At 28.6% G+C, this 15,230-nt stretch overlaps 3 protein-coding genes across 3 annotated transcripts; all 3 read right to left on the bottom strand.

Annotated features, from left to right (window-relative positions):
• Positions 1–1,436: 1,436 nt before the first annotated feature.
• LOC108720721 (uncharacterized) lies at positions 1,437–2,205 on the bottom strand. The gene is made up of 3 exons (XM_018444861.1): positions 1,994–2,205; positions 1,691–1,807; positions 1,437–1,614 (listed from the first exon to the last, which is right to left on the bottom strand). Exons 1-3 carry the CDS (start codon positions 2,146–2,148, stop codon positions 1,437–1,439), a joined length of 450 nt encoding a protein of 149 aa, XP_018300363.1. The 5' UTR covers positions 2,149–2,205.
• A 4,847-nt stretch (positions 2,206–7,052) lies between these two features.
• LOC108720662 (uncharacterized) lies at positions 7,053–8,421 on the bottom strand. Its single transcript, XM_018444782.1, has 4 exons — positions 8,412–8,421; positions 7,620–7,869; positions 7,311–7,427; positions 7,053–7,230 (listed from the first exon to the last, which is right to left on the bottom strand). Exons 1-4 carry the CDS (start codon positions 8,419–8,421, stop codon positions 7,053–7,055), a joined length of 555 nt encoding a protein of 184 aa, XP_018300284.1.
• A 3,608-nt stretch (positions 8,422–12,029) lies between these two features.
• Positions 12,030–14,454, bottom strand: LOC108720718 (uncharacterized). Its single transcript, XM_018444858.1, has 4 exons — positions 14,426–14,454; positions 12,868–12,942; positions 12,286–12,418; positions 12,030–12,080 (listed from the first exon to the last, which is right to left on the bottom strand). Exons 1-4 carry the CDS (start codon positions 14,452–14,454, stop codon positions 12,030–12,032), a joined length of 288 nt encoding a protein of 95 aa, XP_018300360.1.
• Positions 14,455–15,230: the final 776 nt, after the last annotated feature.

Genomic DNA, 15,230 nt, shown 5'->3' with positions numbered 1-15,230 from the left:
ATTCAAAGGACTAAAATTTCGACTCGGGAAATTGACAACACTATTTAGTTATTGTAAAATTGCTATCACAAATCATCTCTTTTACGAATAGCAAATTGACGTTGCTATTGATTTGTCATTGTTAGGGATCCTACATATGAGCGACTTTGTAGCGCCACAATCGAAAGCGTCGACCCGTTCATTATACAGAACTTTTCTGTATAGCGCCACAGAATAGCTCCATACGAACGGGTCGGCGCTTTCGATTGTGGCGCTACAAAGTCACTGGTTTGTAGGAGTCCTTATAGAATTCGAATTTATGTGAGTCCGCGATAAACATAATGCTGTTTCGATCACCCGAATTTGTCGAAATTAATCGTACAAGGTCGAGTCACTAGTGACCGAACGATTCCTGTACGTGTAAGTTTCTTTGAGTAATTATAAATTATATCACATTTTATTATTTTCCAAAATGAAGTTTCAATATTCATTCTAGAAAGTTCAAAGTATGTTGGTGAATTTTTAGAGATTTTTTGAAACATTCTGAATAGGTGAAAAAAAACGGACGGATTCTAGTGACACACTTTGTATAAATGAGGCACCAATGCCGTTTTTCGTTATGCAACCATCAGAAGCAATTGCATGGCTAAGGCTATCTTCGTCTTCTGATCCCTGAAGACGAAAATAGCCTTAGCTGTGGTCGCTTCTGATTGGATAACGAAAAAACGCCTCAAATTGTATCTTGTATTGTAAAGGTTAATTTATAGTTTCAACAATTATCAACAACGTGACAGTAAACTCACTGCATTTGGCTATCTCAGTTTTAGCAAAGTCGTTCTTTCCGTGCAACCATTCGTATACTCATTATGAAATATATCTTACGCAGTAGAGAATACGTAATTATTATGATCTATTACATTCTGTCCGATATAGTTGGCTAGAAACATATATAAAATAACGACGACCGCATAAATCAACGGTAAATAAAATTCATAGACAGTATTTTCAGATGAAGCAATCTGAAATATCTAAGATATAAATTTAAATGAGATTATAAATCTTCTGCATATATGTAAACATATAAATATATTTTTTACTATTTGTCTAAGAATAATGATGAAGTTATATAAAATTAGAAAAATGCTTCGCAATATGTATCAACCAAAAAAAGTAAAAAAGTATTTCCTTCTTAGAATATAAATACGAAGGTCGTATATAAAGAATATAGATCAACAATTCTGTTCGTTAAGTTCTAAAAGTATAGTAAATGTATGTTAATGTTATATATCTTCAACATTACTGAATATTTTAATACAATGCATCTTCTCTGTTCATAATTTATATTCCCATGATATATTACATTTATTACTTTTTATATTATTTATATAATAAAAATTATTATTGAGAGAGAGAGAGAGAGAGAGGGTTTATAACTCTGATATTATTGACCTATCTACTTACTGAACAATATTGTTAATACACATAATTTCGGAGCAGCATTTACATGCACTTTCATATATTACAGTATGAAACAGAAAACTTACTTGAAACAGACTTAGGGTTAAGCAAGCCACGCCAAATATTACTAAACAAAACAACATTACCTCGAATTTAGAAAACAAATGTTTGGACAATCTTCAAAAACAAAAATATGTTATTTATATAGTAATAATAAACATACTACTTGTATATTGGAGGCGTGTATACCAACTTCATAGCTTGTCGGTGAATATCGATACCACAAATTATGCCCTCTCTCATCAAAATCTTATTTTTCAGTGTAATATTTTGTCGAATATTGATATTTATTGCATGCTCGATACGGTAGCTGTAAATATTTATATCGTAATTATACAGTAATTTATTGAATGTCACGATTTTTCAGCTAAAAATATTATACATAATTTCATAAACTTTTCAATATATTATGTTATTTAAATGTATTACGTTGTTAAAAGATAAATTTTCATTACAGTTTAAATTGTTACGATTATTCCTATATCCTCATCCGTACCTAGCAATTTTGAAGATTCCACAGACATATTGAAAATACGTAAGAAATAATGTTCCTACTGCTGTTATCGTAGTTCCTCCGACACACATAATTGCGTAGATGTGCAACAAAATTAAATAAAAGTATTTTTCTTGATCGATAAAATACTCCATCATAATTGGTAGACGAGATATATTTTTTGGTAAAATAATGAGACTATTCGACAAATACTGGCCGATAATAAAAATAAATCCATTAATAATGGTAAACACTAAAAAATATTAAAAAACATTTTTATTAAAGATTGTGCAATATAAGCTTATCAAAATTTAAACTATTTAGCGCACGCACCCGTGCACATACATAAATTATAGAGTTGTATATTACTTCGTTAATAAATTTAATTTCTATTTAGAATTACTCTATATATTATTTATGCAATTTGTACAATATGTTCTTGCACAAATTGCATACTAACATGTTATTAACCATTTTAAATGCATATATATAGCAAATACTTTAATAGAATCTGGGCGATATATCATACATAACAATATGTAAAAATATTAATCACAAGTTACATAATAATTGTAAGCAAAGATCTGAGAATATTTTTTTACTTATGAGTATAATTGTGTGCCGTCTTGCAATATAATCATATTCTTCTATGATAGCAATTTCGTTTTTATCTTTTATTTGATTACATATCTGCTCGAGTTGCATTACTAAATCCTTTACCTGTAATTCCAATAATTTCATATACCTATTGTTTTTACATGTAATATTATATAACAGTTTTTGTATATATTAAATTTTTTAATATACACTACTCAACAAAAAATAGGGAACACTTTCGAACACGCACAAAATTACTCAATATTCAGAACACCATAACTCGGTGAAAAATCGTCGCAGAAAATAAATCGAAAAAGCATTTTAAAGCATGAAATCTCTGCTTTTCAAATCGGTAATCGATATTTCAATTTGATCGATCCTTCATGGAGTTACGCGGATACAAATGGATACCCGTCAAATTTGAAAATTTTGATCAAATTTTACAAAGGTCTGTGGCGTATACTAAAAATTGCACAATAATGCGGTTCACAGCATTCGAAAGAGTGAATCTTTACCTTCTATTTGTTTTTTTATTGATCGTTCTACGATTTTTTTTCACCGAGTTATTGAACATTGAAGCAAAAATGACATTTTTATTTCAACGTTCAATAACTCGGTGAAAAAAAAATGGTAGAACGATCAATAAAAAAACAAATAGAAGGTAAAGATTCACTCTTTCGAATGCTGTAAACCGCATTATTGTACAATTTTTAGTATACGCCACAGACCTTTGTAAAATTTGATCAATCTTTGTATCCGCATAGCTCCATGAAGGATCGATCAAATTGAAATATCGATTACCGATTTGAAAAGTTGAGATTTCACGCTTTAAAACGCTTTTTCGATTTATTTTCTGCGACAATTTTTCACCGAGTTATGGTGTTCTGAATATTGCGCAATTTTGAGCGTATTCGAAAGTGTTCCCTATTTTTTGTTGAGTAGTGCATAAAATTAACATATAATATACAAAACTTCATTTCACACGAATGCAGGTTATTATATCAAACGTACATATATTCTGTAAGTTGTTAACTTACAGTTTTGATGTTAATATAGAATGAGCCGTAATTTATAATGTAAAAAATAACTAAAAATGTGGAAGACAGGACCTTGCTGACGAGATTTAAAGTACATTCTGATGTTATTAGCGTTGTCAACTACCAATAGTAATTTTATTTTTTACTTACATGCTTATTAACAATTATAAATTTATATAAAATACTTATATTATACATAACATATTTATATAACATATTTATGTACAACTTCTATAACATAATAATGAGATAAACTATTTGATAATGAAGATTTGCAAAATGGTAACTTATCACACACTATTGCTATTATACTCTGTTCTTACCTGAAATATAATACCCGCTGTCAGAATAGTAGAAAAGAAAACAAACTGAAATCGTGTCAATTTAGATTGCTGATAGGGCCACAAGCCAATAACGAGCAACAGAATTCTGTTGAGGTTAAAATACTGAATCTCTGTCTGAATCATCCTCTGCGATGTCCGGGATGCGACTAGTTACGAAGTACGACTCATACCCGATTATCCCTTCTCTTTTTCCATCGATTACCTAGGTACTCTCTCTTACAGTACAAATTTTTAGTATAAATGCCATAATTTGTATAATATAAGGATATGCAAAATATCGATTGTGAGAACACAAACTCATTCATATTTTAGTAATGCTTTTCGCAATGCCTATTATAAGGCATCACTCCGACATTAGGATAATTTCGAATGAATATCTTCTTTTAATAAAAAAAAAGAAAGATATTTATCAAAGGGCAGAAGTCACGCAAGCGCATATCCTTCTTTGATGATAACTTCATTTCTGTATAAACTCTCACATGACACGTTTGATCTTTTGAGATGAATATCGGCCATACTTTTTCTTCGGCATCGACCGTAATTAATACATTTATAATTTAAAACATGGTAATTGAACCAATAACATTTTCCAACATAATGCTTTATATTTTGTAGAATATTGTTAGAATATTATTAACATTATCTATTACATATTATTATAATAGATTCTACAATAAATTAATTGAATCTGTTGTTTAAATTTGTACGATATGTACATTTTTACTCGAACTATGTTTACAGACGTTTTTGATCCGGTATCACCAATGTAAGATTAATTATAATCTCGGTTTAACCTACTGTTTATCTTTTTCTAATACCTCAAATTGGAAAAAGATAAAGACTATATTTTTATCGTTCTATTATTAAATTCATATTTATTTTGTCACCGCGTGGAATATATGACAGTAAAATAAGATACCGAAGTCTTGATTAACTGCAATTAAAGACACCTCTTTTTACAATATTCATTTGTAATAAAGTAGATATTTATTGTTCGTGTTATATTACCGTGGCAAAACACTCCATAGATCCAGTAATTAGTCCACCGATATTCAAAGTAAACGCCTTAGCCTTTCTTTGTAACAGAAACAATATCATTCTTTGTATATGTAACGGAGCTCTATACCACGGAACGTTGTACCTATAAAATTGTACATATTGTAAATAACGAATTGCTAATTGACAAAAGAAACTTTCTATCAGATATTTTTAGCTATGTTAATTTATTCTGTAACTACATTAATTTTTACATCTGATGAAATTATTTTTAAGACACAGAAAGAACATTTTTGCTACTAATTACAAATGATAAATTAACGACACCAGTATTGTAAAGTTACTCTATCACAAATTGTCTCTTTTATGAGTAGCAAATTGATGCTGCCATCGAATTTGAATTAAAGTGAGTCCGCGATAAACATAATTCTGTCTCGATCACCTTGTCCCGAGCTTGTCGAAATTAATTGCTTTAACAATTATCGACAACATGACTACAAACTCACTGCATTTGGCCATCTGAATTTCAACAAAATCGTTCTTTCTGTACAAATATTCGTTTCATGAAATGTTTCTTACGCAATAGAGAGTACGTAATTATTGTGATCTGTTATATTCTGTCCGTTATAGTTGGAAAAAAACATATATATAATACTGATAATCACATATAACAACGGCAAACAAAATTCGCTGGCAGTATTTTCAGATGAAGCAATCTCAAATATCTAAGATACAAAAAAGGAGATTATAAATCTTCTGAATATGTAGGTACATAAATTTTTTTTACTATCAGTCTAAGAATAGTGAAAAATTTATGTAGCATAGAAAAAATGCTTTCCAGTATAGTATATATTAACCAAAATGAATAAAGGACTATATTCTTAGAATATAAATTTAAAGAGCGTATAAAGAACATATATGTAGATCAGCTATACCGTTTGTTAGGTTCAAAAAGTATTAGTAAATTTATGTTATATATCTTCAACATTACTGAATTTTCTAATACCCTAGCTCTTCGTTATTTTTATTCTCACGTTATATTACATTCGTTACTTTTTATATTATTTACACTGTAAAAAATCAGGAAATTCAACTCGAATTGACGTAAACCAACTCAATCTCAGAGTTAAATATGGCGAACTAACTATCAGGGTGTGTCAAGAAAAATTTTAACTTCCTTTAGTATCTTCCTTGTGTTAAATAAACATTGAATTCATTTTGATAAAATATTTGTAAAATTGACTAAACTATTATTGGTGATAAACGAACATATTTGTATTGTCAGTAAAAATACTTTATGAACATGATGAAATAAATCTGCAATAGAACAGACTGATTTTAATATTTGACTGAACTGTTCTACAAAGTAACGAGATCTCAATAAATTGTAGTAACAATTTTGAGGTGATTTCTACTTTGTTTTTTCGAGTGAAGTAAATTTAATAATTTATTTAATAGAACAATTCATTAAATTTATTTGATCCCGTTACTTTGTAAAATAATTTGATTAATCATTAAAACTTTCTACTTCACTCTAAAAAAATGTTTATCGCCATAATTTGGCAAGAAGTGCATGAAAATGATTAATGGTTTGACCGTTTGACTAGGGGAAAGTTGGGAACTGTGCGCAGCGGGTAATTGTGCGCATCCTGGTTTGTACTTTTCCAATGGATGAAGACATCACTGTGGTGAAATTTTTACGTAGGAGAACGTCCTCTTAAGATATAACTACAAAAGATACGACGTAAATACATTGCTAACCAGAGAAATACAAAAAAATGAAATCACATCTTTTCTTATTATTTTAGCATTCAGAAAATAAGGTGGTAAGTTCGTATTTTTAATTTGTTTGTTTAACTAATATACTTTGACTAAATTTTTCAGTACATTTTACTACGTGAAGTTATTCGTCTAATTAGTGAAGTTATTTAACTAATTAGGTTTTCATTCTTCTTGACTTGATTATACTTCACTTAACGCAAATCGCGCAACCCTCAGATTTAGTTGTGTCCACTCTGAGTATTTTTTACAGTGTATATAATAATTATTATTTAGGATTTATAAGTTTGGCATTATTGGCTTATGTACTTATTGCCCAGTGATGTTAATACACATAATTTTGGAGCAGCATTTACACGAATTTTCACATATTACAATATGAAACAGAAAACTTACTTGAAACAGATTTAGGGTTAAGCAAGCCACGCCAAATATTATTAAATAAAACAGCATTACTTCGAATATAGACAACAAATGTTTGGACAATCTTCAAAAACAGTAATATGTTATTTATGGAATAATAATAATAAACATACTCTACTATATATTGTGGGCGTGTATACCAACTTCATAGCTTGTCGGTGAATATCGACGGCACAAATTATGCCTTCGCTCATCAAAATGTTATTCTTCGGCGTAATATTTTGTTGAATATTCATGTTTATTGCGTGCTCGATACGATAGCTGTAAATGTTTATGTCATTATGCAACAGTGTAATTATACAGCAATTTATTAAATGACGATTTTTCAGCTAAAAATACATAATTTTATAACCTTTTTAATATATTATGATATTTAAATATATTATGTTGTTAAAAGATTAATTTTAATCACAGTTCAAATTATTACGGTTATTTTTACGTCTTCATTCGTACCCAGCAATTTTGAACATTCCACAGACATACTGAAAATACGTAAGAAACAATGTTCCTACTGCTAACATCGTAATTCCTCCGATATATATAATTGCGTAGATGTGCAACAAAATTAAATAAAAGTATTTTTCTTGATCGATAAAATACTCCATCATAATAGGCAGACGAGATATATTTTTCGATAAAACAATGGAACTACTTGACAAATGCTGGCTGATAATACAAACAAATCCAGCAATAATGGCAAATACTAAAAAATATTAAAAAACGTTTTTATTAAAAATATTGTGCAATATAAGATTATCAAGATTTAGTGCACGCACGTACATAAATTATAAAGTTGTATACTATTTCATTAATATATTTAATTTCTGTTTAGAATTACTGTATATATTATTTATGCAATTTGTACAATATGTTATTGCACAAATTACCTACTAACACTTATTAATCATTTTAAACACATATATTGGCATTATAGTGACAAATACTATAGTGGAATCCATGTGATATATTTTTCGATAAAACAATGGAACTACTTGACAAATGCTGGCTGATAATACAAACAAATCCAGCAATAATGGCAAATACTAAAAAATATTAAAAAACGTTTTTATTAAAAATATTGTGCAATATAAGATTATCAAGATTTAGTGCACGCACGTACATAAATTATAAATACATTAAAATCTGCAGAATTATTATTTAACATGATTCTACAAAACTCGGTTTAACTTCGTAGTTCACAGTTAAATAATAATTGTGAGAATAAATCTGAGAAGATTATTTTACTTGTAAGCATAATTGTGTAGCGTCTTGCAGTGTAATTATATTCTTTTACGATAGCAACTTCGTTTTTATCTTTTACTTGATTATATATATGCTCAAGTTGCATTAATAAATCCTTTACCTGTTATTCCAATAATTTCATATATTGTATTTGTATATAATAATATTTAATAATTTTTTAATATATAAAAATTCATTTGATATGGATGGTTATGGTATCAAACGCATATTCTGTATGATAAATCCACTAGTTACGGATCACTCTTTAAAAAAAATTATATTTTTATCTAGAACAAACAGTTAATAGAATATTTAATAATTGATAAATTCACTAGTTACGGATCACCTTTAAAAAAAATTATATTTTTATCTAGAACAAACAGTTAATAGAATATTTAATAGTTATGATTGATCATAAAGATTACATTATGGATGATTTTACTTTATTTCATTACCGCTTTATGTTTCTTTGTGAATTAACTAAATGGATAATGACAATTATCCACAATTAGACCCCGTGTGACTAATTGCGGTTCAATTCATCATATACTTTATTCTTTCTGATGACGTTCTTAAATCCCGTAAGACATGATTTACACATGCTTATTGTAATATATATAACGAAATTTTAATTGATGATTAATTTCTAGTTCTAGGATCAAATTGTGGATCATGATGCAATTTTAACATATTCAAATTTATTTAAAATTAGTGACAGTTAAAAATCAATGATAATTAAACAATATTAACTATACGTTTAACAATAAAAAACAGTTAAATTATTTGGATAGGAATACTTTTTGCATATAGACGTGTATACTATTTTATATTCTATTTTGATATTTGAAACAAATAAATCTTTTCGGTATGGCATCATTTGTAAGATTTGATAAGTTTTTAAACATTTTTCTAATAAATTTACGCAATAAAAGTATCGTTACAACATAGGGATTAAACATAGTGTTTAAACTCCCGCGGACACATTTATTGTCAACTGCGCATAACCCTGATTTTTCCCAATTATTTCAGATTTAGTGCTATTTACTCTCTGCTGCAAAAGCCATAAGGCAATTCTTATGATATTACACTTTGAATGAATTTTTAAAGATACATACGTTAGTTAACTTCGCACATTCAATTAACACATTAGTTAATGATATTAAAAAAATGTTTAGCGCTGTTCCTAATAAATTAAATTCAATTGACACTTGAAAGTGATAAAACAAATGTTAAAGAATCTTGTGATATATACCATTTAATGAAAAATACTATAATTATTTAAATATAAAAAGTGATCCAGAACTAGTGCCTAATCCATATCTAGTATTTTTTTTACTCTAATTTTCCAACTTACAGCTTTGATGTTACAACAGAATGAGTTGTAATTTATTATGCAAAAAATAAAGAAGGACGTGGAAGACAGGACCTTGCTGACGAGATTTAGAGTACATTTTGGTGTCGTTAGAATTGTCAACTATCAGTAGTAATTTTGTTTTTAATTACATGTTTTTATAAACAATTATAAATTTATATAATATTTATATTACATAATAATGAGATAGATTACTTGATAATGAAGATTTGCAAAATGGTAACTTATCACACACTATTGCTATTATACTCTGTTCTTACCTGAAATACAATACCTGTTGTCAAAATAGTAGAAATGAGAATAAACTGAAATTGTGTGAATTTAGATTGCTGATAGGGCCACAAGCCGATAACGAGCAACAGAATTCTATTGAAGCTAAAATATTGAATCTCTGGCTGAATCATTCTCTGCGATGTCCGGGATACGACTGGTTACGAAGTACGACTCATATGATTATCCCTTCTCCTTTTCCATCGATTATGTAGATACTCTCTCTTACAGTACAAATTTTTAGTATAAATGCCATAATTTGTATAGTACAAGAATATGCAAAATATCCATTGTGAGAACACAAACTCATTCATATTTTAGTAATATTTTTCGCAATGCCTATTAAGGCATCACTCCGACATCAGGATAATTTCGAATGAATATCTTCTTTTACTAAAAAAAAGAAAGACATTTATCAAAGAGCAGAAGTCACGCAAGCGCATATCCTTCGCTTCTTTGATGATAACTTCATTTCTGTATAAACTCTCACATGACACGTTTGATCTTTTGAGATGAATATCCGCCATACTTTTTCTTCGGCATCGACCGTAATTAATACATTTATAATTTAAAACATGGTAATTGAACCAATAACATTTTCCAACATAATGCTTTATATTTTGTAGAATATTGTTAGAATATTATTAACATTATCTATTAAATATTATTATAATACATTCTACAACAAATTAACTGAATCTATTGTTTATATTTGCATGATATGTACAGATTTATTCACAATATGTTTACAGACGTTTTGAATCCGGTTTCACCAATGTAAGATTAATTATAATCTCAGTTTAACTTACTGTTTATCTTTTTCTAATACTTCAAATTAGAAAAAGATAAAGACTAAATTGAAGAACCGAGATTTAATCTTATGTTGGTGAATCCTTTTGATTTTACATTTTTGATAATAAAATAATTTAAGCAAAAATATATGCGTAATGAAAAATAGAATTTTCTTTTTTTTTAAATGTGAGACATGCTGTTTTATTTTCAACGAATATATATTTTCTCATACTCTTATTTGATTTATATTTGTCTTGTCACTCTGTAGATGTGGTAATAAAATAAGATACTGAAGCTTTTACCAACTGCATATTATTGCATTTATTTTTAATATATTATAGTATATTCAAGAAAACACTAGGTACATGATCTTACCATGACAAAGCACTCTAATGATGGAATAAATAATCACCGACATTCAGATGGAATTTTTTGGCGTTTTTTATTCACAGGAAGAGTATCATTCTCTGAATGTACAAGGAACATACATACGATTCAACTCTATACCTACATAAATTATTAAGACAAGAATCGATAATTTAAGAGAAAAATTAGAAAATTTATAAATAATTTTCATTATTTTACGTTGATCGTACAATACAATAATATTAAATATTTGTTTCGTTTTGCAATGAGAACTTTACTTTTAGAAACAAAGAAAATATTTGTTTATAAAAATTTATAAAGTGATCTTTGTTATTGTTGCGTGAGAAAATCCCTCACACTGTAGCAAATATATTGTAATCTGTCATAATTTATCTCTGAGAATTCGATATATGAACAGGTAGAATAAAAACAGCACAGGCAATAAAATTTCTTTAGTAGCGCTTTCTACGTCAATATAATCTAAAAAATCTGAAATACGAGTTTCACGACTGTTAATTTGTTGCACTTTAATTTTTTCGATTAAATATTTTATAACGTCTTTCTTTTATAATAATTAAAACAATGTGATTGTTTGAAGTATAAATAATACATACAAAACGTAATTTGAATACATTGCGACGATGTAATGTACTGACATCTTTATTTGAACAATTTTAATTTATTCTCTACACTTTTCTTAACAAAATCTCTAGCTAACTACTCTAGCTCACACATAATATCATTTTTTTTAAATATGAGTACTTTCGTTTTTTCATTAACTATGTTCTTATCATTCTATTATTAAATTCATATTTATTTTGTCACCGCGTGGAATATATGACAGTAAAGTAAGATACCGAAGTCTTTACTAACTGCAATTAAAGATATCTCTTTCTACAATATTTATTTGTAATATAATAGATATAGGGTGCCTTTCAACAAGCGACTCAGTACAACATAGATTATCTCGTCCTTGTTTAACATTGGCGAACAACAAAGATGTAATAATACACCGTGTCACACCATGTGTGTCTCTAGTTGGAAGGCACCCATATATTGTTGTTGATATTATATTACCGTGGCGAAACACTCCATAGATGCATTAAATAATCCACCGACATTCAGAGTAAAGTCCTTAACTTCTCTTTGCAATAGAAACAGTATCATTCTTTGTATATATAATGGAGCACTATACCACTGAACGTTGTACCTATAAAATTGTACATAGATGACAAATTGCTAATTGACGTAAGAAACTTTCTTATGAGTTATTTTCAACTATGCTAATTTGTTCTGTAACTGCATTAATTTTTACATCTGACTTAACAATTCTTAAAAGGCACACAGAAGGAACCCTTTTGCTGCGAATTACAAATGATAAATTGACAACTAGTTACAGTAAAGTTGCTATCACCAATCATCTCTTCTATAAATAGCAAATTGATGTTTTCATCCATTTACTGTTGGTATTAAATTCGAATTTACATAAGTTCGCGACAAATATATATAATGCTGTCTCGATCACGTTGTCCCGAGTGTCGAAATTTCAACAAATGTCAACAACATGACAACAAACTTATTGCATTTAGCTATCTGAATTTTAGCAAAATCATTCTTTCCCCACAAATATTCGTATACTCATCATAAAATGTTTCTTACATAGTGGAGAATACGTAATTATTGTGATCTATTATATTCTGTCCGATGTAGTTGGATAGAAACATATATAAAAAACTGACAACCATATATATTAACGGCAAACAAAATTCGCTAACAGTATTTTCAGATGAAGCAATCTGAAACATCTAAAGTACAAAGGAGATTATAAATCTTCGGAATATGTGTACATGTATGTACATACAGGGTCTTCAAAAAGTCCGGAAACGATTGAATATTTCGAAAATGAAGCATTTTTGAAAAAATGTTTCAGACAAAAATTGTAAGGTTTAAAATGGTGTATTTACTGATCTAATCAGTTTGATCTTGGGTGGCGTCGCCAAGGCCAGATCAAGGTCACTTCGATTTTTTTAAATGGGACCCCCTATTTTTCATTACATTTTCTTGTAGCTTACATCGAGAGCTTTTCAAAACACTATAATAAAATATTTTTTCATTAAGTATTTTTCGAGTTATAAGGCTCGAAAGTTATAGTACAGTCGGCATTAGCATTACGCAAGTTGTCCGACCGACGGCTAAAACCTCTTGAATGTTGTTCAGGATCATGTCCTGGATAACATTTGTCAAGATCAAGGCCATTGGAGATTATTCCTCTTATTTTCATTCTTACACTAAAAATTCATTTTTACTAGAAAATGAAAATAAGAGGAATAATCTCCAATGGCCTTGATCTTGACAAATGTTATCCAGGACATGATCCTGAACAACATTCAAGAGGTTTTAGCCGTCGGTCGGACAACTTGCGTAATGCTAATGCCGACTGTACTATAACTTTCGAGCCTTATAACTCGAAAAATACTTAATGAAAAAATATTTTATTATAGTGTTTTGAAAAGCTCTCGATGTAAGCTACAAGAAAATGTAATGAAAAATAGGGGGTTCCATTTAAAAAAATCGACGTGACCTTGATCTGGCCTTGGCGACGCCACTCAAGGTCAAACTGATTAGATCAGTAAATACATCATTTTAAATCTTACAATTTTTGTCTGAAACATTTTTCTCAAAAATACTTCATTTTCGAGATATTCGACCGTTTCCAGACTTTTTGAAGACCCTGTATATATTTCTACTATTAGTTTAAGAATAATGATAAATTTATATAACATCGAAAAAATTCTTTACAGTATAATATATATTAACCAAAAAGAATAAAGACGTATGTTCTTCTTCGAGTATAAATACGAAAATCATATAAAGAATATACAGATCAGCAATACTGCTCGTTAAGTTCTAAAAATATTGGTAAATTTATGTTAATATCATATATCTTCAACATTACTGAATTTTCTAATCTTCTCTGTTTATTATTTTTATTTCCGCGATATATTACATTCGTTACTTCTTATAAAATTTATATAATTATAATTATTATTTATGTAATAATAATTGTTATTTATAACTCTGGCATATTATAGGCTTATCTACTTATTGAACAGTATTGTTAATACTCATAATTTCGTAGCAGAATTTCCATGCATTTCCATATATTACAATACAAAGCAGAAAACTTACTCGAAACAAATTTAGAGTTAAGCAAAACACGCCAAATACTAGTATACAAAACATCATTACTTCAAATATAGACATCAAATGTTTGGACAATCTTCAAAAACAGAAATATGTTACTTATATAGTAATAATAAACATACTACTTGTATATTGGGGGCGTGTATACCAACTTCATAGCTTGTCGGTGAATATTGACGGCACAAATTATTCCCTCGCTCATCAAAATCATATTTCTCAGCGTAATATTTTGTCGAATATTTATATTTATTGCATGCTCCATACGATAGCTGTAAATATTTGTGTCGTAATTACACAGCATTTCATTGAATGACATTTTTTCAGCTAAAAGCACATCTTTCATAAACTAATTTAAATATATTATGTTGTTAAAAGATAAATTTTGATCACAGTTCAAATTATTATGGTTATTCCTACATCTTCATTCATACCCAGCAATTTTGAACATTCCACAGACATGCTGAAAATATGTAATAAGCATTGTTCCTATTGCTAATATTGCAGCTGCTCCGACATATATAATTGTGTAGATATGAATCAAAATTAAATAAAAGTATTTTTCTTGATCAATAAAATACTCCATCATAATAGGCAGACGAGATATATTTTTCGGTAAAACAATGGAACTACTTGACAAATGCTGGCCGATAGTATAAACAAATCCAGCAATAATGGCAAATACTAAAAAATATTAGAAAGCGTTTTTTTTAATAGTTCTGCAATATAAACTTATCAAAATTTGTACTATTCTTAAACGCGCGCGCACACACACACACACACACACACACACACACACACACACACACACACACACACAC

The sequence above is a fragment of the Mycetomoellerius zeteki genome, unplaced genomic scaffold (genome assembly GCF_001594055.1).
Source record: "Mycetomoellerius zeteki isolate Tzet28-1 unplaced genomic scaffold, Tzet1.0 scaffold155, whole genome shotgun sequence".
NCBI lineage: Eukaryota > Metazoa > Arthropoda > Insecta > Hymenoptera > Formicidae > Mycetomoellerius > Mycetomoellerius zeteki.
Note: the sequence above shows the minus strand (reverse complement) of the source record. Positions and strands in the feature narration are given on the sequence as shown.